Source organism: Megascapheus bottae, chromosome 23, assembly GCF_031878675.1.
Source record: "Megascapheus bottae isolate mThoBot1 chromosome 23, mThoBot2.hap1, whole genome shotgun sequence".
Taxonomy (NCBI): Eukaryota; Metazoa; Chordata; class Mammalia; order Rodentia; family Geomyidae; genus Megascapheus; species Megascapheus bottae.
The window spans coordinates 17,344,686-17,369,347 of NC_143531.1; the positions used below are offsets into that span (position 1 = coordinate 17,344,686).

The following is a 24,662-nucleotide window of genomic DNA, read 5'->3' on the forward strand; positions in this document are numbered from 1 at the left end:
AACACAACTATGGCCATGTGGATGGAGGAGAAAAGGCAGGTGAGAATTCCTGTTCACTGACCATGCATTGAGAAAGATTTAAAACAATTCAGGCTCCATGAATTTAAGTTTTCCAACACCACAGGTATTGGCCCAGGCCTGGTGGGATTTGGAATGGGTCAGCCTATTCTATTACTCAATTCTATTTGTGTTACCCAATTCTATTACCTATTTCTATTACCCAATTCTCCCAGCTAGCTTCATGACATACTTCATAGCAGCTAAAAATGTTATTTATACATGAGACTGTTGAGATCTAGAGTTACATAGTGTTACTAAGACAGAGAATTAAGCACAGACTATATTCCAGTCCCTTCCAGAACTGTCATCTCTTTATTACTGTTGTAAACACTGCACACAACTTGAGAAAATGTCATATGAAACAAAAACATCATTTAAAAGGTAGACAGAAAAAGACGAGTAAAACATTATGTTACAAAGTCTAATATGGTTTGCCATCTCTTAACCTACAAGAATAGTTTTCATCTTTTAATTGTTTAACATATGAATGTTGCTGGGTGTTGGTGACTCATGCCTGCAATCCTAGCTACTGAGATCTTCAGATCTCAGTTCAAAGTCAGCCTAAGCAGGAACGTCCTTGAGACACATCTCCAGTAAGCCACTCAGAAAAAGCTGGAAGTAGTGTGTGACTCAAATGATAGAACACTAGCCTAGAGCACAAGGAAGCTCAGGGACAGGACCCAGACCCCAAGCTCAATTTTATGTATGAAAATACATAAAATTCCATATACAAATGAAGTTTTAACATACCACCACCAAGTTCATTCATTTACATATCTACAGCTGCTTTCCTTAATAAGAAAGAGTTAAGTAAGTATTACACATCTTAGGGTCCACAAAATTTAATGTATTTCTATCTGGATCTTCACAGAAAGGGGGGAGGGAAAAAGGTGCTGAGCTATGTCAGAGTGAACATCTCAAGACAAAAGTCTTGCTGTATGCTGCTTAGACTGTTAGACACTGCTCAAAAGTACCATGATCAGGGGATACCAGCTCTTCAGAGAACTTCCACTGGGCTCTGCTCGGCCCTCTCAGGTGCTCCCACCCATCTTGGAAAACTAGAAGTGGCACTGTGGTCAAGTTGTGGAGTGCTAGCTTTGAGCTGAAGAGCTCAGGAATAGCACCCAGGCCTGGACTTCAAGTCCCATGTTCAACCAAAAAAAAAAAAAAAGAAGAAGAGATTTTTTTTTTTAATGCTTCATTGAGCTATGTTGACTGGGAAAATACGAAAATAAAGTTCATGTAGCTCATGAAATACTATGAACAATCACTCCTATTTTCAATTTCCTCCTTTATTTTTATAGATGTCGGACAGCATAAGTAAGTGATTTTTCTCCCCTCTGGTTTAAAGCCAGATTTCCAGGATTTCAAACAAGTGCACCTGGGAGGTCTGCCTTGCTCTCTCCACATGGACTTTCACAGCAAGTCTCTAATGATACTAGATTTCTAACAAAATCTCAAACTAAGGCATCTGATATAGAACAGACAGAATTCTCCTCTGACATTCCTTCATTTTTATTCCCTCGAGGGAGTAAATATCCTCTACAGCAAACAAACTTTCTACTTTGTTGCTAAAGTAAGTTTTTATTTCTCACTAGAGGGGCATGAACTTGTTCCTTCCCAGATATGTCTGCAAAACTGGGCTTACTGCCGCTGGCTGGCTTTTCCTCTAGGAAAATGAACAAAGAGCTATTTGTGCACTGTGGGTTTCTCTGAAATGTCTGTGCTTTTTAATGTGGACTCCTGCTAAAGGTGTGGCCCAGAAAAATCAGGCAGGTTTACCTTATTCAGTCTATCCTACAGGAACAAGTGAGAAGATACTTTCCCTGAATCCTGAAAATTAATTGTGCCAAAACATAGCCTTTATGCAGTATTCACGGTCTCTTTCCTTTTCAAGTGCCTTAGCTGGCTTCTCTTCATTCGGCTCTGAGTGTTCTGTACTCCTCTGTGAAAACACTACAGCTTCTCTTAAAACAAAATAACAACAGCATACCACCTTTGCCTACTTTTCTATTTCTCTTACTGTCACATCCTTCCAACATGGCTCTGAATGTGGCTCTGAATGTTCTGCACTCCTGGGTGAAAACACTGTAGGTTCTCTTGAAACAAAGTAACAATAGCACACTACCTCTGCCTATTTTTCTATTTCTCTGTCACACACTTACAACATGGCTCTGATTGTGGCTTACTCCACAACACAATAAAATCACACACTTGCATAGATCACCACTAACCTTGGTGCCTAAATTTTGTTGATAATTCGTATTTTGTTGTGCTCGTCATGGTAAAAACCATGTCACATAAATTTTCCACTAAAAGTGTACATTCTGTAGCATTAAGTATGCTCATACTATTGTAAAAGAAAAAAATCAAACATTTTGACCTTGTAAGGCTAAGTGCTATGCCATTAAATTCCCTTTCTGCCAGGTGAGATGGCTCACACCTGCAATCCTTGCTGAGATCTGAGGATCACCATTCAAAGCCACCCCAGGCACTAAAGATATTAACCACCAGAAAACCGGAAGTGGTACTGTGGCTCAAGAGGGTAGAGTGAGCCTTGAGCTAAAGAGCTCAGGGACTGCGTCCAGGTCCAGAGTTAAAGTCCCAAAATCAAAAATGGGAAAAAAAAAAAAAAACAACAACTCCTTTCCAAATCTCTTAATCCCTTGCTATACCACTCTACTACCTGTTTACATGATTCTGACTGCCACTTAGATACTTATACCATCCCATCATCCACAGGGGCGTGTAACCAACTGTGACAAACTGCCCACTCCTCTTCTTGATTTTTATGCCATTTATTAAAACTTTACCATTAGGAATATGTACAGAGGAGTCACAATTACATACATAAGATAGTGAATATATTTCTTCTTGAATATAGTTATTCCTTCCCCTGTTTTTCTCCCACTTTCTGCTTTTTAAATGTATTACTTCATTGAATGTTCCTTAGTTTCAAAGTGTTCTGTCTTGGCAGTCACATCATTCAAAGAGTGAGGTTATACTCTTTCCAACTTAAAGCTGTTTAAACCCTCACTAGCACATAGTGTCCCAGATTCACAATTGTGTATCAGCTCTTTCTGGTAAGCAGCAATGCACATTTTGAATCTTCTCCCTTAATTATTTTTGCTATGTCCTCAACTAAGAATGTAAATGCTAACCTCCATACAGATATGATTCGAAGAACAGGACAACTTACTACATCTTCACATAAAAAGTCTGCAACACTGCAAAATAAGGGGGAAACATCCATAAACTCCGAAATACCCATTTTATATCAAGTAAGAGAAGGAAAAACAAGAAATTATCTGGGGCATTTTCACTGTTCCATGAAACAACTTTCACACAGGAAAATGTTCAAAGTAGTATCTGGAAATACATCCAAGTCATGACTGAATTCAGCCATTTAGTGTTCAAGGACATAGCAGAGGGGTTTATTTTAGTCAAGAAAGCTATTATTTGTCTGGAAAGGCAAGTTCCTCATAGTAAATACTGAGTGTCTGCTTGTAGCTGCAATCACCCTTCTGGAAAATCAAATCAACTAAACCTCAAGTGTAAAATTTTGCATTCAATGAGACAACTAAATATATTTCTTAACAGATTTCAGCCATTTCTATGCTCTAAATGCATATCTCAAGGAGAACTGTGTATCAGAAGCAACAAGAAAACTATAAATAAGCAATGATGAAAATAGTAGCTAAAACAAAGTGTGTGTGTGTGTGTGTGTGTGTGTGTGTGTGTGTGTGTGTGTGTGTGTGTGTGTGGTGTTGCTGAGGACTGAATTGCAGCCTTATGGAAGGTTTCAAGAACTCTACTACTGAGCTGAATTCACAGTCCAATGAACTAGAGTTCTAGGTACTGCATATTTACAGCAGCAAGACAAAAAGACCCAAAAGGAATTTTATGTGTGTATCAGTTCTGGGGTTTGATCTCCAGGTATGCTCTTTTCTTAATTGCATATTTTTTTTACTGTAATTAATAGAGGGGTTACAGTTATATTGGCCAGATGGGTGCATTACTTCACACATATTGATACCCCTTCTCAAGTTTTTGTCCCCATTTTCCTCCCTCCACCACCCTCCCTTCATCTTGCTTCCCCCCTTCCCTTTCCTATTTCAAATAGACAAACATATATACAACATACCTGATAACAAGGTAAGATACTGTAATAATATGAGAATAACCAAGGGACAACCAAAGAGATGAGAAGTAACAAAGTACATTGAGAATAACAATCACACATTACATAGCTCTTGTTTCCATATCCTGAAGGTCCTTTCATTTCAGGATTATGCTCTTGCTTACCTTTCTTAGCTCAAAGCTATATTCCATTTTTTTAGTTATATTTCCATTGGGGGGGGAGCTTTTCACTGCCCAAAAATTGGAGGTATCATAGATTAAGCATCACAGATAAAGGTCTTGCCTTCAAAACTTGATTCTTAGACCTCAGCCTCCTGAGTAGCTAGGATAACAGGCATGAGCTACCTGGACCCAGCCCAAAAGGAATTTTGCTGATGGATCTGGAATTTATTATTTGCTGCTGTATACTAAAGGATGCATCTCCTCTAACTCTGATGTTGACATTCTAAACTCCCATATGATGGTATCAGAAAGTGAACAATGAGGTCTTGAAGGCAAATTAATGCTTTTATAAGAGGCCAGGGGTTCCCTGGCCCCATCCCTCATACAGACACAGGAAGAAAGCTGCACTCTATAAACCACAAAACAGCCCTCACCAGATCTTGAATCTACCAGTCTTGATCTTCCCCAGCCTCTAAGACTATAAGCAGTAAACGTCTGACTCTGAGGTCACTCAGCCTAGGGTATTCTTGGCATAGTAGTCTGAATTAAGACAGCTAAATTGAGGAAAGTTTTCTCTTTGCCCACACATTCTGTGTCATCATACCTTTGAGAGTGCCTCAACTTTCACACAGTTCCCGTTGTTGTTTTCCCTAAAAGCAATTACCTTTATTTACTTATGTGTCAAAGTCAACATTTTATGAAATCAAGTTACTGATTTCATTCCTTGATCTCTCTAGAGGAAATGTGCTATTGTGTATAAAGGCAAGACAGGCAAAGATGAATAGACATTGAACTCTATTTTTTTAAATATAGTGTGCAAACCTTCAAGGCATAGCTGCTGCTTAAAAAAAAAAATACAATCCTGCCAAAAAGCCCAACTCTATGTAGTTGCGGGAAACTCAACTTTAACCCTTCTCACTCTGTGTTAGCAATTTCTTCCCTAAATCTTTCCTATCAGTGAATTCAGAGATCTCTTAGTTCAAAGTGGCTTCTCTTCCACATCCTACAAACAAATTATATATTACTCATAATGAATTATATGTTACTCATATTTGATAGGGTTATCTATTTTAAAACTAATAAACATTAGAATGCCTTACATTCAACAGCCGCCTACCAGGTGCCCTTGGAAAAGCCAGGTGACTTAAAAAAGCTTCAACAGCACATCAAGTAAAAGTGTCTTTGTCCTACCACCATTAATCAACAATGGCTAATTAGTCATGTATTCTCTAGCTCATAGGACACATATCCTAAATCCCCCAATTCAATCACTATTTCGTTCATTCATTCACCAAAAAATAAATCAATGCCTGAATTTCCACATTGTGCCATCTTCATATATTCTAACCTCACCAATCTCTCTTCATAGAGTTTAAAATTTTTCCCTACCCTTGGAGAGGAGTCCCATCCTGCTTCTCACCTGTTCACCTGTCTCATCCATCATCTCCTTACTCTTATTCTTTACTGCTTTGCCCATCTCCAAATCCAACTGGGCCTTTGAGAACCCACCATCACCCACTATACTCTCTCCTTTCAAACCTTTTTCATATTCCCTTTCACCAGAGGTGAAATGGAGCAGAAGTCCTCCCCTCTTTCTGCTCTCTGACAAGACCAATTACCTTTACCACCGAAACTCCAAGTCCTGTGAGGCTGATGTTATCTCATTACTACCCGCTCCTAACCTACCTCCTTATCTACTCTATCTCACCCTGAAGAGCTTTAGCCCCTGGCTCTCTGCCTTCCTCTTGTCCTTAAAACTTTCTTAGTGACTTTAATAGAATTCTGTGGAATCACTAAGCGACCTTGCTACTGAATTTCCTAATTTCTTCCGTTTAATGATATATTTCTTCCATGTTAAGCCTTAGGACTGGACTACTTCCAGTATGCTCTCCAAAGTTACTCCCCCTGACACCTCATGGGGCTTGAACTCTGGGCCTAGGTGATGTCCCTGAGCTTTACAGCTCAAGGCTACCACCCTACCCCTGAGCCACAGCACCACTTCCAGTTTTCTAGTGGTTAATTGGAGATAAGAGTCTTTTGGTCTTTAGTCCACTGGCTGGCTTTGAACCATGAACCTCAGATCTCAGCCTCCTGAGTAGCTAGGATTACAGATGTGAACCACTGTACCCAGCTATGACCTTTTACTTTTGCATCAGCAAGAACAATATGCCTGGAAACTTGTATTTTAAGCACCTTTCTTTCTTACGCTTCCTTTTTTCATGTGCCAGTCCTGGGGCTTGAACAGGGCCTAGGCACTGTCCCTGGGCTCTGTTTTGCTCAAGTCTAGTGCCCAATCACTTGAGCCACAGCATCATTTGCAGGTTTCTTGGTAATTTAGTAGAGATAAGAGTCTCATGGACTTTCCTGCCCCAGCTGGCTTTGAACCTCCATCCTTAAATCTCAGTCGCCTGAGTAGTTAAGATTGCCACTGATGCCCAATTTCTTTTACCTTTTGATGACATAAGTTCACTGAGCAGAATTAACTGTTACTAACTGGACTGTTAGTGAATGCAATAACTTTGTGATTCTGTGCTCTCCATAATCCCCACTTCTCCGAGTTTCTACAACCATGTCAGCTCTTCTTCAACAAGTCTATTCAGTTCTCTTCACCTCCATTAGTAACTCCATGGCTGCAGCCAGTGTCATCTCTTGCCTTAATTTAAAAAATACTCCTAACTTGCCATGTCCTGCTTGTATTATGTCTTCCTTTTCAATTAATTGTCCAAGGAATTAAAAATGACCTTCAGAAACATATACTAAGTGCTATTCCCATGAGTGGAATCCTCTGCTGAGTTGCATATTTCTTTGGGAGAAAAATCTAAATTCCCTACAAGGCAATAAAAGATCTGCTCCACTGTTACTTAACTGATTTTTGCATCACTGTCCTCTTTATTTACCATATGCCATTCACAACAATTTTCTTTGAGTTCTTGAATACACCAATATGATCTCCTTTGTCTATTCTTTCCGTCTCCCTTCCCCCCTTCCTTTTTCCTTGAACTTAAGCCTGAACTGTCCTTGAGCTTTCTCAAGGCTAACACTCTACCACTTGAGCCACAGCAGCACTTCTGGCTTTCTTCTGTGTATGTGGCATAGAAGGGCTTTGTGCATGCTAGGCAAGCACTGTACCACTAGGCCACACTTCCTGGTTCGATCTTTGTCTAGAGAGCATATCTCCTACATATTCCCATGACTGACACTGACAGGTGATTTGTGTCTCATGTCTCACGCATCTTCTTTTTCCCTAACCAGTGTCCAGCAGTCTTTTTCTTCCTCACCCCTCATTGTATTGATCATGCTGCCCTGCATATAACATCATAATTTAAATCTGTATTATCTGCTTTTCCATACTATGTCTGCCTCTAGACTGAGAACCCTGCGATGAGTAAGTGGAACAAAAGCACATTTTTGGATTTATTTATTGTGTACAGAATTTATAGCTATAGCCTTGTTTCAGCAAACTGAGGGTACCAAAAATCTGAGAATTCTTACTTTTTTAATGTAAAAAAGAAAAGGACAGGGTCTTGCTGTATTGTCACAGTCTCCCATGTAGCTAGGAGGAGTTCAGGTCTACGCCATTGTAAGTGGCTCTAGATGAATTATAATGCTTCATGCAATGTAAATCCTATGTGCATAACTGTTAAATACTGTTTCAAACATAAAAGCCAAGGTGAAGCCCTGAGTTCAAAGCCTAATACTGAAACAAAAACAAAACAGAAAGAAAAGAAATAGAAAGAATATCTTCTAAATTTTCTCTCAAGTGACCTCAAGTTTAAACTAGACCATATTTTAAAAGTCAGAGTTTCCATTTTTGAAAAGCAGTACTATATTTGCTTCTCCAACTCTTTTTTTCATATACTTTTATTGTAATTAATAGAAGGGTTACATTATATTCATCAGATAGAAGGTACATTACTTCACAAATATTGATACCCTTTCTCATGTCCTGTTTCCCATTTCCCTTCCCCCTCCCCCTCACAACTTGATTTCCCCCTTCCCTCTCCTATTTCAAACAACCAATTGAGCATATATAAAATATATCAGATAACAAGGTGAAATATTGTAATAATATGAGATAACCAAGGGACAGTAAAAGAGATGAGAGATAATATAGTACATCAAGCACCACAATCACTCATTATATGGCTTTTGTTTCTATATCCTGGAGGTCCTTACATTTAGCGTCATACTACATGGCCTTATGTATGTAGATTTTGTTCTATTGTGAATCTCTGCTAGGAGAGCCCAAGGTTCCTACTGATTATGACAAATGAGGGAGACTATTGGGCCTATGTTCCTTTGAATCTGGCTTACTTCACTTAATATGATTTTTTCTAAGTCTTTCCATTTCCTTACAAATGAGGCGATGCCATTCTTTCTGACAGCTTGCTTCTCCCACTCTTAATTTCTTTTTTAATATTAATTTTTTATTGTTAGGGTAATGTACAGAGGGGTTACAGTTACATTTGTCAGGTAGTGGGTGCATTATTTCTCAAACATTGATACCCCTTCTCATGTTTTTGTCCCCCTTTCCCTCCATCCACCCTCCCCACTCTTAATTTCTTTCTCATGTTCCAAGTTTAAAATAAATGTAAATAGTACTACTTCACAAACCTAGGTGGTCACTATGCTGTGCTAGAAATTACTGATGGAGTCGTTTGACAAAACTGTTTAGGGTCATGTATACAGAAATCAATTCTCTCCCGGATGTAAATCAACCCAAAACTATTTCAGTATTTGCCTCTACTCTAGGTTATCTATGTTTATTTAACTCTTCCAACAATGAATCCTAATTCCACCAACACCACTAGCAATATCACTTCAGTTTTTCTCTTTCCCCACTTGAATTAATGTTATTTGGTGGATTCAATTTTCATATTTGAAGGAATTTTTCCATGGTTGCTGTACATTTCATTAACATCACCAGTGCTGCTACAATATCCTCGTAAAACGCTTCATTGACTTTAGCAAGAAACATTTGATTCTTTTCCTGTTAGAATCTAAAAGATAACTTTGATGTCAGCAAGTTTGTTTAGAAGTGCTGCTTTCTCTATATAGAAACATCTAATATGCCATTGTTTAACTAATGATATGCAACTACCTGGAGGTGTTAAAATATTTAAGAAATTCATTCTCAATTTTCTTTCTTTTTATGAATAAAGTATATTAGAAAAATAAATAAAGCCAGGCACCAGTGGCATATGGTTATAATCCTAGCTAATCAGGAGGCTGAGATTTGAGGATCATGGTTGAAGCCAGCTGCGGCAAGAAAGTCCATGAAACTGTTATTGCCAGTTAATGACCAGAAATCTGAAGTAGCACTGTGATTTCAAGTAGTAGAATGCTAGCTAGCCTTTAGCAAAAAAGCTCAGGGACAATGCCCAAGCTCTGAGTTCAACTCCACAACCCACAAACAAACAAAAAGTATGTACCATTAAATCAAAATTTCCACCAGAGTTATCCTAGCTTTCACATAGTCTCTGTTCAAAGAAACAAATTCAAACCCATCAGAAGTAAATAAGTAAGTTGGGTACAATTAATAAATACTAAAACAGAAAGATCCAAACATGGAGAATTGAGACTGACTGTGCGATAAATGTCTACAAAAAGTATGTGAAATTTTTGTTAAGAATTTAACACAGGGGTTGGGGGTTTAGCTCAGTGGAAGAGCACTTGCCTGGTAAATGCAAGACCCTGAGTTCAGTCCTTAGCTCAGGAGGGAAAAAAAGCTATAGAAATTTAATGTATAGATTAGTATAACCAAGCATATATGAAATAAAAAAATGAATCCAGGATTTTGGCAGAGTGCTTGCTTAGCATGCATGTGACCCTGGGCTCGTGTGCACAGGATTGGAAAACAGTTTTTTGTAAAGAGTCATATTGCACATACATTAGGTTTGTAAGCCATACAGTTTCTGTGGTAGATATTCTAAAAATTATATATATACATGTGTGTATGTGTGTATATATAAACATCTTTTAGAACCTCTTAGCATGTTTTATATATCAGAAATATTATTTGTTCACTTCCTTTGATAAAAGTACACTATCTAAAACAAACAAATCTTCATGTAAACATGAAGTAAAGCAGATGGAACTTGGTCTTCTAAAACCTTTGATATGACAGAAATATGTAAAATCAAGTGGCACCAAGATATAGAAAATGAATACTTCACCATGACAAAGGCTCTGTCATCTGTGCTCCTACCTGTTGCCATGTTCTGATTTTTTGGTTGATACTGAAGAATGGATGCCAAATTTCCCACATTAAGCTTCAGAAGTCATCCTCACTATTGAGTTTTACAACAAACTCCTTTCATTTTCTGGTTTAATTCAGTAAAATAACTCTGTTGTGTAAAAGAACCCAAACCAGCACCAAAGAAGAAAGATGACTAAACTGAAAAAAAATCTGCTTGGTACGTATTCTGGACTGTGAGGTGTAATTTTTCATATTACAAATACTGACTTGGATGAATAAAAGTGTACTTTGGAGGAAAAGATAAGTATTTTCAAAATTAGAGAGCTCAACAATTTGTGTGTGAATGTATACAGGTTCTTAAGCTTCTACGCACATAAGGAACTAAAGTGCAGTAACTACTTAAGTTCAGTAGATGGCGACATTTACACAGTAGTCTCCAACCCCATATTTGCATGCATGTAAAACTTCCAGCAGTAAATAAAAGCAGATTCAGTACAAATATTCCATATTTTGCAACTAGGACAAATTACTAGATTATATACCCACCTTAAATCTTTCTTATATCTTGGCAGACGATTTTTTTTCCCCAGTCCTGGGGTTTGATTCAGGGCCTGGGCACCTTCCTTGGACACTTTTTGCTCAAGGCTAGCATTCTACCACTTGAGCCACAGCCCCACTTTCAGCTTTCTCTGTGTATGTGATACTGAGGAATCAAACCCAAGGCTTTGTGTGTACTAGGCAAGCACTTTACCAGTAGGCACCACTCTTGGCCCTGGCAGACAATTCTTTAAAAATGGGTATCATGGTATTAGCTAACAGATTCTGACTAATTTTTAAGTTCAATTTCAAAATGATAGGAGTGATGATATTCTGTCTTTTGGGAAGTGTGGTTGTTAATTCTTACCTCACAAAAATATGTGCAAATGTCACATTAGGGAATGACTTCCACTTCCCTTTCATAACTTAGAAAACAGTAGTTTAGGGTGATAGATAAAGTCAACTGGTACATGCTTTCAGGATACTGAACCAGAGGCTGCTTTTCCAAACACAATAATGATGACCTGGGGTAAGTCATCAAACTATGTGCCTCCATGAATCTCTTTTGCTAGGCCATCTTAACATCTGTGAATACACAGATGTGTTTTGTAAGTTTTTCAAGTTATAAAAGCACATTTGGAAATATGCATAAAATTTCTCATTCTAAATTGTCAATGGATATGCCATAGTGGTAGGTTTCTGTTCAAGAAGTAACAGGATTTATTCTTCATTGTCAACCCCCACTCTGAAGGCAGTCAGCTCCAAAGCACATGAACATTATATTAGTACTTCACATGAAACCAGACACAACTAAATGAAGATTCAGATATGGACACAGACCTGGGGAGTACTTTAGCCTTAAAAAGGTGTTTTATTTTGCATTTTTCCCTCCATAAAGGTTTCAGTTTCATGCAGCATAATTGGTGACCCCAATCTAAAATGGTTTTCTGCTACAAGAAGTATTAAGTATTTTAATTTTTTGAAAATTGGGAAGTCATATAATTCTCAGGCACAATATGTGGTATCATTCCCTAACCAAGAAAGATAAAAGATTGTTAAAACGATGTTTTGATTATAATAATTTTAGAGAATTTTATACTAAACTAAAATGCTATTTGCTTATAAACATTAAAATGGCAGATTACTATTAGTAATGCTATATAGTTGAAACTGAAAAACAAAAATACATCTTTGGGCTGGAGCTCAAGTAGCAGGTTACCTGTCTAACAAGTGTTCAGTGCTGAAATCAAACATTTCCATTTATATTATTTACTGCTGCTATATTACTTACAAGACTCTTCTTGTCTTCAATGAGCTTACAGTTGGACAGCTGAGATATGTGAATAAATATCCATTCTACTATTTAGAAAAGGAAAATCCCAGAGGAGTTAAAAAGAAAAAGAGAAGAAAAAAGAAAAAAGTGTGAACTATGTCAGTTCCCAGGACGGGGTGCGGATGGCGAAAGTGAGGATGCACTATAAGAAAAAGACAATGGTTGGCCTTGTAAGAAACCATAAGACATGGAGAAGGCGGCATGTGCACTCGGCCCAGTTCCTCCATAGTTTACCATTAGTGTCTGGTGCTGGGTGGCTCTTTTCATGATACCATACATATTTAATATCTTTATCCCCTCCAGTGGCACCCACCCTTCTGCATTTGCATTTAACCCAGAACATTACTAAGGGCTACTTAACAGTACCGTCTCCTCCCACCTAAAGAAAAGAAATGGTCATAAATTCTTAACAATGTGCAGAAATAAGATGTGTTCGGTCATAATCAGTAGAAACCTTGGGCTCTCCTAGCAGAGATTTGCAATAGAGCAAAACCTAGATACATAAGGCCATATAGTAGGACGCTAAATGAAAGGACCTCTAGGATATAGAAATAAAAGCCATATAATGAGTGATTGTTGTCCTTAATGTACTGTTATCTCTCATCTCTTTTGCTGTCCCTTGGTTATCTCATATTGTTATAGTATCTCACTTTGTTATCTGATATATTGGATATATTTATATTTGGTTATTTGAAATTGGATAGGGAAGGAGGGGAAACAAGATGAGAGGTGGGGATGGGGGGAGGGAAATGGGGACCAAGACATGAGAAAGGGTATCAATGTATGTGAATTAATGCACCTTCTATCTGGCGAATATAATGTAACCCTTCTATTAATTACAATAAAAATATATGAAAAAAACATAGGAAGTGGATGATTAAAGGGCTAATCCCTACATATGGAAGACTGCAACATGCAAATTCTCAGGAAAAGTTTGGTACTATTTTAAGTATTCATTGGATTCTACTGTTAATCCTCATTTTCATTTTGAAGGTTCTTGTCTCATTGATAAAGTTCTGATTATATTTAATTTTCAAATATAAATTTGTTCATTATTCCTAGGTGGTTTCTAATGTAATCCACAAATAAACAACAACAACGAAAAACAAATGCATCTTCCCTCTGATTTCCATGCACCTTTAACTGATATTTTTAAAGACTTAAGAAGAGAGAGGTGCTGGGAATGTGACTTGGTGGTAGAGTGTATGCCTAGAATTCATAAAGTCCTGGGTTCGATTCCTCAGTACCATACACAAAAATAAATAAATAGAAGAAATAAAATTAAAAGAGAAAAATAATTTTTTAAAAAGAGGTAGAAAATGACAGAAGACAGAAAAAGTAACAAGAAGATGAATTAAAGGACCCTGCTGAAGAGAACTGGGATCTAAAGAATCTGATTCTGTTGCAGATTAGATTCTCCAGAAATCAGCCCTCAGGACGGAGTTCAGCATGGGAAGTGCTCCTCAAGAAGAATCACTGGGACCACGAGAGCATCACCTGTTTCCCATTACTGCACAAGAGAAACACCTCTAGTGCTTATTTTGGAAACAGTGATCCAGGAAAAACTTTCTTGGTGTATGGAAATTTTTTGGATGTGATAAACAGAAACAATAATTCCAAACAATTTTAACCAACTTTTTTATAAATGGGACTAAACTAGTAAGTTTATCATTAAATTATGAATAGCACATCATAGTCAATGTATCAGAATCTGGTTTCTGTTCCCTATTTGTTACACATACACAGTGCATCTCTGCCTCCCTTCTCCAGGACCTCATTGAATCTCAGTGGAAAAAACATTTCACTGATGGCAATTGTGGCTGGCCCTAAACAGGCATACATGTTGCCTGTCTTGGGGCATGAACTCAGGGCCCGAGTTTCTTTTGTGTAAAGCTAGCACACCACTAGTCTTAAGCCACAGTACCACTTCCGGCTTTTTCTAGGTAGCTTACTGAAGATAAAGAGACCGATGGATGAGTTTCTTCCTCAAGCTGACTTCAAACTGTGATCCTTAGATTTCAACCTCCTCAGTACCTAGGATTACAGGCCTGAACCACCAGCACCTAGCAAGTGTGAATTTTATTTAGCAAGCTGAAAACAGACATTGGACCATCCTTTCCTTTTCCTTTTTCTTATTTTTTTTTGGGGGGGAAGGGGGCAGGCAGCAGTGGAGACTAGCGCCTCACACAAATGGTAGGAGAGCCCTCAATCATTGCTGATAACCACCTTCTCCTCCCTTCTCCCCCCCCAACCCAGGCCTTGGTTACGGATTTTCTAATTTTAATTAAATGTGGTTTGATTGAGGATCTAAGTTGTTCCCCTCTAGGGTTAAGCATTTTCTCTGCCTGGAATGTTCCTGTTTTCCACATATCGGCCCCATGTCCTTCCAGCTCGAAATACTTGACACAGTTGTTACCAGACCTGCTTCTCCCAAGTCTTAAAGTCTCGGATCATCACATGGTCGGTCAACTTTACTTCCTTCCCTCTCCCTAGCACTGGTGTTAAGGTCATTTCCTCAGGGGTCCAACACAGAATCTAAAGCAATACTACCTTACCTGTGCCAGTTTTGTTTTGTTTTGTTTTATTGACTTAACCTATTTTATTATCTTGGCAAAAAAAAAATTACCTCAAATCATCTTGTTTATCTCTGTACTTACTGCGGTACAGAGAGCATATAAATGCATGTCTGGCATGTCAATACTCAGTAATTACTCATTTGAAAGTATGAAAATAGACAATGAATGAATATTTATGATTCATGTGATTTGTAAACACACATCAGGAACACAATAATTGTAAGATTATATGGGGGAAAGCCACCATATTCTTTCTTTTTCAAATAACTGAATAACAGAAGGGAGTGCTATTCTGTATCTTCATATCATAACGTAATAATCAACTCTAAGATGTTTCTGTACAGAGCTTTCCTTGGGGTAGAATGATGAACAAATGAAAATGAGTATGTTTTGTTCCTACAATGTATTTTTCGAAGTAGCAAAAAGATATCCCACTGTTTTTAAGACACATTCCATCTTCTCACTGGTAGAACACTATTTTTTTTAAATGTTGAAAATTCTAAAGAGTAACTTCCCAATTTTATATTCAATACAAACCTCTGATAGGGAAAGATTATGTAAGACAAACAAAAACAAGTCATAAATTAGATCACTAGACTTAAAATAATATTTTTGCAGAAACTTTTTATAAGTCTTGGCTAGCTTTTAGCTACAAATATAAAATGTCCCAGAAGACTCATGAAGCTCAGAATTCAACTTGGTCAGATGGAAATGTCCTTTGTGATCCTGGCTGAACATCTCTTCCTATTCTCACATATGCTTCAATTATCTAAGCCTGTACTTTCAATGACACATTAAAATACTTAGCTGGGCAAAATTTTTGTTTTCATTAGTTTCTATTTCAAAATAGAAAGTTCTTTTGTCTGTCTTAGGGAAGAATTAAAAATTAAAGAATTTACCTAAAATTCTTTCTAGTAGTGCTATCAGTTCAGTAGTTCTTTCAGAGACTTGGTTCTTGGTAAAAGTATCACATCTACCCTACTATATCATTTTTATGTGACTTTAATTCAATCTTTCCAATACTGTCTTTTGAGATCGAGGAAGAATTATTAGGTACAGGAAAGCCTGGGTTAGGAAAGTCGATTTTCTTCCAGAGGACAGAAACATAGTAATAACTAGGATTGATGTTAGGGTCCTAAAAGCACAGCAGGCAAGACATCTTAGTGTCTGAAGAAGAACTGGTGTAATAAAAGAAAGATATCCTATATCATGACATTTAGAGGAAACGAGCATAAAAAATCCTAGACACAAACATTTAGGGGCTAAATTTTAAATAGTAATAAATGACTAACTGAAACAAATTTAGTTTCTCAAGGTATCAAGCATCTGTCCTACTCTAAAGTAATATTAAACTATACATAAATAAAAATGTATCATTAAATATATAAAGAATTTTTAGTGATCATTTTCATACAATGAATAATTCTTTTTTGTATCAACAGTCTACCTATTTTATATATTATACTATTGCAAACAATGTTACATAATGTAAGGTAACACTTCAAAGGAAAAAAAATATAGATCTTTGCCGTGAATTACATGCTTTATGAATTTTCAGCAACTTCATAAAGCTAAAAATTATTTTTCAAATGAAATGTCAAGATAATTATTTAATATACTCATGATACCATAACAAATCCTCAATGGCACAGTTACTAGCCTCAAGGAAAGAGGACAAGTACAAAGCTAAGTTAGAGGCAACTTTATTACAATACTTTTCCAAACATCAAAATGCAATTATTACTGATGCAGATCTAATATATAATACATTATATTACAAGGCACAATGCATTTCTGGTCAGGTATGTGGCTTCAATGTATTGCTCAAAACATAACTTCCTAGGATTGATTAGCAGCAAAACACAGCAGATATAATACAAAGTAAAATCATTTAAACTGCATTTTACTTTGTTACTTTCTATAAATTGCAAATAAAGTAAATCTACCTTTCTATACAACTCTTCCTAGTATGCATCCCGAAATCTGTTATCCTGAAACTGAAATATATTACTTTGGTAGAAAATAGAATTTTTAATCTAACCAAACCAAAAGAACACTATGTTTCCCTACTGCAAAAAAGAAGAGAATTCTCTTCTTTGCTTTGTTTAGGAGCAAAATCTTGCTCTCTCCCTTTTCACATAGCCATTCCAAGCGGTCCCTGCTTTATAGGATGCCTAACTCTTAAATTAAAAAAAAAAATCTAATAAAGTCTTCTGTTTAATCTTGTCTCCTCCCATTTGCTTACTTAAAATAATTTACAATCAATTTTGGGTATTCCATAGTAATGACCTGAAAGTAATCTTGCGAAATGTAATAACATAAAGGAAGTATTTTCAAAATTAGATAAAGACATTATTTGCTCTTCTGCCTCTGCTTCAATCTACCAGCCAAATACACTTAGGAAAATAATTCTTTTTCCAAGATTATGACCATAACAATAATGAAAACAGATGTAAACACACTGAATAAATCTAGTCCCTTGATTTTTTTTTTTGCTTTAACATTTGTGAGCTACCAATTGGCATAACAGGTTCATCTTTCTTGTTTTCACAATAGGAATTCCTTAGAAAGGTATAGCAAAGTTCTACTTTTTCAGAGGTCAAATGTAATACAGATTTTGCTATGAAGTTGAAAAAGTAAAGGTGAGTGAAAAGGTATGTGCTGGCTGCTTGGGGTTGCAAGGCTCATAAATCACTGTACGTTAAGAGCACGTGCTGAAACTTCATGGTGCCAGTCACGTAATTTTGTGTATTTGGGACTAAAGACGTGAAGGGGTATCTTTTCCCTGCGGAAATAAAAACAAGAGTGATAGAAGAGTCATAAGAAATAGAAAGAAAACAGGTTCTATACTAATTCCACCATGCAGAACACATGCTTGATAAATAAAGCTCATTTCACACAGTTTTTGTTGTTGTTGTTGTTGTTGTTAAATAGCAAAGAGTTTAAAGAGTAGAACATTTTTAGAAATACAGAAGTTAAGTCTACAGAAGCTTCTTGGAAACATAAATCTGTATGACACAAAGTGAACTGAGACAACACATCAACTCATTCCTAAAGATCAACTGTTAGCAAAGCATCCCCAAATACATTTCTTATTTCATGCCTTTTTCAACACTAAAGAGAATATGCCTTAGACATAAACAGAGGCAACATCACTAACTTGAAAATCTGTAAGGTGTACAATTAAGTCACAAGTGGCACCACACTGAAATGCTTAGCTCCAATTTGCAAAGACAGAATGGCATACCATTAAACTTCAAAATCTGTAAAAATCAAATCAGCCCATTCATGAAAGGGAATCATTCAATTAAAAAAAAAACAAAGAACTTACTTTGCCTTCTTTACATTGTCAGTTTCAGATTCCTTCACTGAAATATAACAATATTGAACATTAATTTACCTGAAAGCCACTTAAGTAATTACTGCTCTCAATCAATATCAACTGTCCCAAGTTTCAGAGGCAATTTAAAAAACATCATATCATGTTATCACTGGCTAACTACTAGATCAAGAGTTCTCCTCTCCCCTCCTCCTCCTCTTCCTTCTCCTTCTTGTCTTCTCAATGTAAGTCTCCTAGACTTGGCATCTTAGTTACAGTACCTGTATTATACACAACTTAATTTAAAAGTGAACAGTATGTCCCAGAATTGTTTTCTAATGACTGCCAACAAGTCTAAAGGTCACTTTCTGGGGCAAAGGATATTCATTCCTTAAGATCTCTACCCACGTGGACAAAAAAATAAGAAACCATCCCCAACTCACATGGAAAAAAGAATTTCCTAGAAGTGAATTCTTACCATGGTCAGTCCCAGTGATCTGGGCGAGGATTCGGAAAGAGCGAGACTGAGTTGTTCCCGTCCGTGGGCGCCAGTCCTCAGTGTCCTCCATCAGTCTCTTCTTGCTGGCATCACTGTGAGTGGGTATGTGGTAAAACTCTGTATTGCGCTCCACAATGTGTTTTCTTGGTGGGCTAGGGATGTAAAGAAGAAAACAACAATGAAAACATTTTAAATTACATTCTGTGGATAAAAGATCCTGTGGTGAATTATTTATAATTAATACATTTAATCCTCACTATTCCTTTCATGTAAATAGTCAGCTTGTGCAAATATACTTGGCCTCAGTTGTTTTTTTTTTTTTGTTTTTTTTTTTTTTTTTTTGCCAGTCCTGGGCTTTCTCAAGGCTAGAGCTCTACCACTTGAGCCTCAGCACCACTTCTGGCTTTTTTCTATGTATGTGGAACCGAGGAATCGAACTCAGGTCATCGTGCATGCTAGGCAAGCACTCAACCACTAGGCCAAACTCCCGGCCCAGCCTCAGTTTTTTTAATCATACTTTCTAAAATAGACTAAGCTTTCTTGAATTAGTAAAATAAATTCACTTATAATGTTAATGTAAACTAGTAGGTAAGAATATATGTCATAGAGATTACCGTTTAGGTGGGATTTTCCTTTTTTAATTGGCAGAAGAAGGCAGCAGAAGAAAGATTTCCAACATGAAGAAAAGGAAAAGAAAAGAATAAGAAATAAAAGGAAAATGTAAAGTCTACAATATTCAAAATAAAAAAAATGTGAAATAACATGTATCAGTCTTCCTGTGTTATAAAAATGATGCTTGAAAAGTTTGCTTTTTAACAGAATTAAAGGATCCCATCAACCATGAATGCTTTATTACAGGTTAAACCAGAAATTCCAAAAGTAATTCTGAAAAGGGTCAAAACTGTCATCTATGGTTTTCTCAGTCAAAAACCTAGCTATCATTTATCTTGAAAAATAAAAGTCTATTTGTAATATCAGCACAAAGAAGATATATGGGATACTAGAAACCTCTGAGATATTTATTTTAAAAATCATAAACAGAGCTTTAACTCCCATTTCCTGTTACACTAAAATAAATCCTTGCTTAAACTGCAAAGGGGAAAAAAAGAGTTCTGCATACAGATACATGTGGTGGCACAAGACTACAATCCTAGCTTCTTCTAACTTCTTGAGAAACAAGAATAGATTGGGGGTTGGTTGGTACTAGATTAGCCTGGGTAGCAGGAAAGGGGAGGGGAAGGCAGAGAAAAACTTCCAAGACTCTACTCAACTAAGGTTTGGTGCGTTAGAAGGATCAAACTCCAGGCTACCTGGGTCTAAAGTGAGATACTATCCCCCCCCCCAAAAAAAACATAAAGGGCTAGGGGAGTGGCCCGAAATGATAGAGTACCTATGTAGTTAGCACCTCAGTATGGTAAAAAAAAATTAATAATAATAAAAGAAGCATTATTCTGAGGATTAAGTGCAATAATATATGTCAAAGAGATATATAAACTACAGAGTTCAAGAATTTTGAGTTTGGGGCTGGGAGTTTGGCCTAGTGGTAAGAGTCCTTGCCTAGCATGCACGAAGACCAGGGTTCGATTCCTCAGCACTTCACATACATAGAAAAAGCCAGAAGTGGTGCTGTGGCTCAAGTGGTAGAGTGCTAGCCTTGAGAAAGCCCAAGGACAATGCTCAGGCCCTGAGCTCAAGCCACAGGACTGGCAAAAAAATAATAATAATAATAATTTTGAGTTTGCTAAAAGCATTCTTTTTTTTTCATGTGAATGAAGTATATATTAAGGGATTTACAAGTTACATTACTTTAACATTTTAAGAACATAAAAAATATTCCCCACTTCTTTCCCCTGTAAAGAAGACAAATAAAAAGTGCTAGAATCTATGAGTATAAGTTCAGAAGAGAAAAAAAATGTCAGCCTTAACTACTGGACTACTGGCAGAAGATCTGAGTAAAGTGTTCTAAATATGGGCAGCTGTGGGTAGCAAGATCTACAAGCTTTAATTCACTGCTAGAAAACCATAGTATATAGTGTATCAGCATGTCACACGATTGCTGTCATGTGGATAGTAACATTATCAAAACTCCAGTACAATGGAGTTTCTCCCCAATGAAGAATACAGTAGGTTTGGAGTTTAATAACATCCTTAGAGTCAAACAGACTAAGTTTTGAACATTGCATCCTCCACCCAATATGTTTATGCAAATCACTTAACTCTCTAAGTCTGTTTTTCCATTTGAGAAATGGAAATTGAATCCTAAAGATGGCCCTGTGGAATAAATAAGACAGATAATGTACGTAAAGTACTTCCCACTGTTCCTAACACACAATAATGATCCTCATCATTGACGATGACTAGAAAAATAACTGCAGTGCATCAATTAAGATTATGGGTCATCTGCATATGCAAAGGAACAGAATCAATAATATGTGTGCACAAAATAGTAGATGTAATTCACTTCAAAATATAGACATTCAAAATTAGCAAATCCCTTCAAAGTTAGAAAAACAAAATACACTTATATAATTGTTATTCTTCTGTACATCACCTTTATAACAACAATTTTAAAGAAATTTAAATACTCCAGGCATCATGGCTCACACCTGTAATCCTAGCTACTCAGGAAGCTGAGATCTGAGGATCACTGTTCAAATCTAGCCTGGGCACAAAAAACTGTGAGACTCTTATCTCCAATTAACTACTAGAAAATGAGAAGTGGCACTGTATCTAAAGGAGTAGGGCAATACCCTTGAACTGAAGAGCTCAGGGACAGCGCCCAGGCCCAGAATCCAAGCCCCATAACCAACTAAAAAAAAAATTTTTTTTTAAATACTAAACCAGGCACCAGTGGCTCATGCCTGTAATACTAGCTACTCAGGAGGCTAAGATCTGAGGATCACGGTTCAAGGTCAGCCTGGGCATGAAAGTCATGTGAGACTGTGGCGCTGTGGTAGAGTGCTATCCTGGAGCTGAAGAGTTCAAGGAGCGTGCCTATGTCCTGAGTTCAAGACTTAGGACTGACAAAAAAAAAAACAAAAAGAAAGAAAGAAAGAAAGAAAGAAAGAAAGAAAGAAAGAAAGAAAGAAAGAAAGAAAGACAGACAGAAAGAAAGGAAAAGTTTAAATACTAAAGAAGAGAGGTCCAAACTACATCTCTAATTTGCATATACATAATATTCATCCCCTAAAGTTAGCCTCCTGGGCCAGGAACATGGCCTAGTGGTAGAGTGCTTGCCTAGCATGCATGAAGCCCTGGTTCCATTCGTTGGTACCACATACACAGAAAAAGCCGGAAATGGTGCTGCGGCTCAAGTGGTAGAGTGCTTGCCTTGAGTAAAGCCCAAGGCCCAAGGACAATGACTCAGGCCCTGAGTTCAAGCCCCAGGACTAGCAAAAAAAAAAAAGCCTTCTATGTTTTTTCACTGCCTAGACATGGGTATACCTGATGTATATATATTTATAAAAAGTTCTTCAGCATGAAAAACATGTTTCATAGCTCCTTGACATTTGGGGAGGGGGGGGGAATGAGATAACAGTAATAAGGATTTGTTGATGACAGTAAGGTTGAAAGCAAGATGGAAAATTACAAAAGGACAATCATGAAAATCACAAAATAAACCAGGAGTTAAGTACTTACATGGTACCAGGGTTACTGTAGAGGGAAATAAACACAAGGAAGATGTGATAGAAGAGATATGGATGTTTTGAGGATGATGGAAAACAGAGATGAGGAAAAAGAAAAGAAAACAAACAGCAACTTTTAAAGCAAAGAATTTAAGAGAAGACAATACACAAAAATCATGCTTCAAAATAGTCATGTAAATATAGCCAAACACATACAAATGTTAGTTAAAATTCTGCTAAGATTGTCAAGCTTTGATTAAGATTGGATGGCATTTTTACTAGTTTTCTATCCTCCCAACACTAAAAACTAGTTTATTTATTAGTAGTACTGGTTCAAGTTATTGAAAAACCAATGTCTACCTACTAAAAAAAAGTATCTATAATAAAATCCATATAAAATTCATATTGGTAGGCTGGGAATTTGGCCTATGCATGAAGACTCAGATTCGATTCCTCAGTACCACATACATAAAAAAAAGCCGTGCTGAGGCTTAAGTGGTAGAGTTCTGGCCTAGAGAAAGTTCAAGGACAGTGCTCAGGCCCTGAGCTCAAGCGCAGGACTGGCAAAAAAATAAATAGCTAAATAAAAATTCATCTTGGTGGAAGTTTAAATTGTTATTGAGTTCCCTACAAAAGGCGAAGAATGGGGAAATTTGATATAACAAATAGAAATAGAGAACTGTGAAAGTCACTTTTAAAATCAGAAAAGAAAAAACCTTCCAGTCTTATAACTATTAAATGTATAACTATTAAATGTAAAGGTAATCACATATAAGTCAAGCTGATGACATGAATACAAAAACTGTTTGAGTAATTTTCCCTTAAAATGTTGGTTAATTTTTTTAAAAAATGAGCACAGAGGACCAAGAAAAATGGCTTTTTCTCAATTCTCATAGCCTTGCCTGTCTGATTACCACCACCCTCATTCCAAAACAAATTTTGGAACTTTAGAGTTAATAGGCAAGAACTACAGCATTATATTGGTAATTATTGCCTAGAAAGATCTACCTGATTTGAAATGAAATAGTAAAGGAACTTGGTTAACAATACCCAAAGAGAGAAAACTTGCCAATATATTTCTCTAACATAGCCTAGTAAGATTATTAAAAATGCAAATACATTTGCATTCCATTATAGATAACTAAGTATAAACTTCATAGTGTAAGTACACATTACAATACTCTTCAGTTTTAAGTATTCCATGTAAATAATAATTCATGCTAAACAAACTATCAGCTTTCACATTAAGATGGGTGTTGCTATATTCCCATATGTCAAAGTCAACACCTGTAAACTCAACACCTGGCTTATTTCTACCACATGAACATGAGATACAGGAGTCAGTTCGTCTCAATAGTTCTGTAGTCATTTAGTCAACGTGTAAAGCATTCTCTTCTCTCCCTTGCTATTTTAAATAGTAGAGAAATACTTATACAAAATAACCTCTCTTGAGGCTGGGAGTATGGCCTAGTGGTAGAGAGCTTGTCTAGCATGCATGAAACCCTGGGTTTGATTCCTCAGTACCATATACGCAAAAAAAAAAGCCAGAAGTGATGCTGTGACTCAAGTGGAAGCAACACTAGCCTTGAGCAAAAAGTGTCCAAGGGCAGTGCCCAGGCCCTGAGTCAAGCCCCAGGACTTTAAATATTTTTAAATTGAGGGGAAATGTTTTATATCAGTATAAAATTGAAAGGGAAGCAGTGGCTCACTTCTATAAACCTAGCTACTCATAAGGCTGAGATCTGAGGATCACAGTTTGAAGCCAACCTGGGCACAGAAGCCAGTGAGATTCTTATCTCCAATTAACCACCCCCAAACTGGAAGGGTAGACATGGCTCAAAGTGGTAGAACGCTAACCTTGGACATAAAAGCTTAGAGATAGCGTCCAACCTGTGAGTTCAAGCCTCATGACTGACCAAAAAACAACAACAACAAAAAAAGTTGCAGGGAAATGTTGTATAAAGAGCATCTAATGGAAGTAAGAGTGTTTCAATCAACATGCTTCAACTATTCAAGAAAATACAACAATGGCAGACATGTCAATGAGACAGCCAGATGACCTGATCCTAGCCATTCTGCCATTCTCTGCTTTGGCAAATTTAGTTAACAGAATCTTTCTTTTCCCAACAGTTCAGAGCATTGCATTTTTTCTATCCTTCAAGTGTCTTATAAGGGATAATGTTTAACATATTCAAAGGTGCTCTGGAAACA

The 24,662-nt window shown here is 36.9% G+C and overlaps 1 protein-coding gene across 5 annotated transcripts in view; it reads right to left on the reverse strand.

The window, feature by feature from the left end:
* The window catches only part of Pdlim5 (PDZ and LIM domain 5), a 144,163-nt gene that overhangs the window by 34,833 nt on the left and 84,668 nt on the right, over nucleotides 1–24,662 (reverse strand). For 2 of the 5 annotated variants that reach the window (XM_090356793.1, XM_090356791.1), the window contains exons 5-7: nucleotides 18,805–18,977; nucleotides 18,339–18,375; nucleotides 16,711–17,792 (exon numbers count right to left, since the gene is read on the reverse strand). In XM_090356793.1, the coding sequence (XP_090212919.1) occupies nucleotides 17,699–17,792; nucleotides 18,339–18,375; nucleotides 18,805–18,977 (304 nt within the window). In that variant the 3' untranslated portion in view covers nucleotides 16,711–17,698. Of the gene's footprint in view, nucleotides 1–16,710; nucleotides 17,793–18,338; nucleotides 18,376–18,804; nucleotides 18,978–19,439; nucleotides 19,458–24,662 lie in introns of those variants that run through there. The other 3 variants (XM_090356792.1, XM_090356789.1, XM_090356790.1) reach the window with 3 other exon arrangements.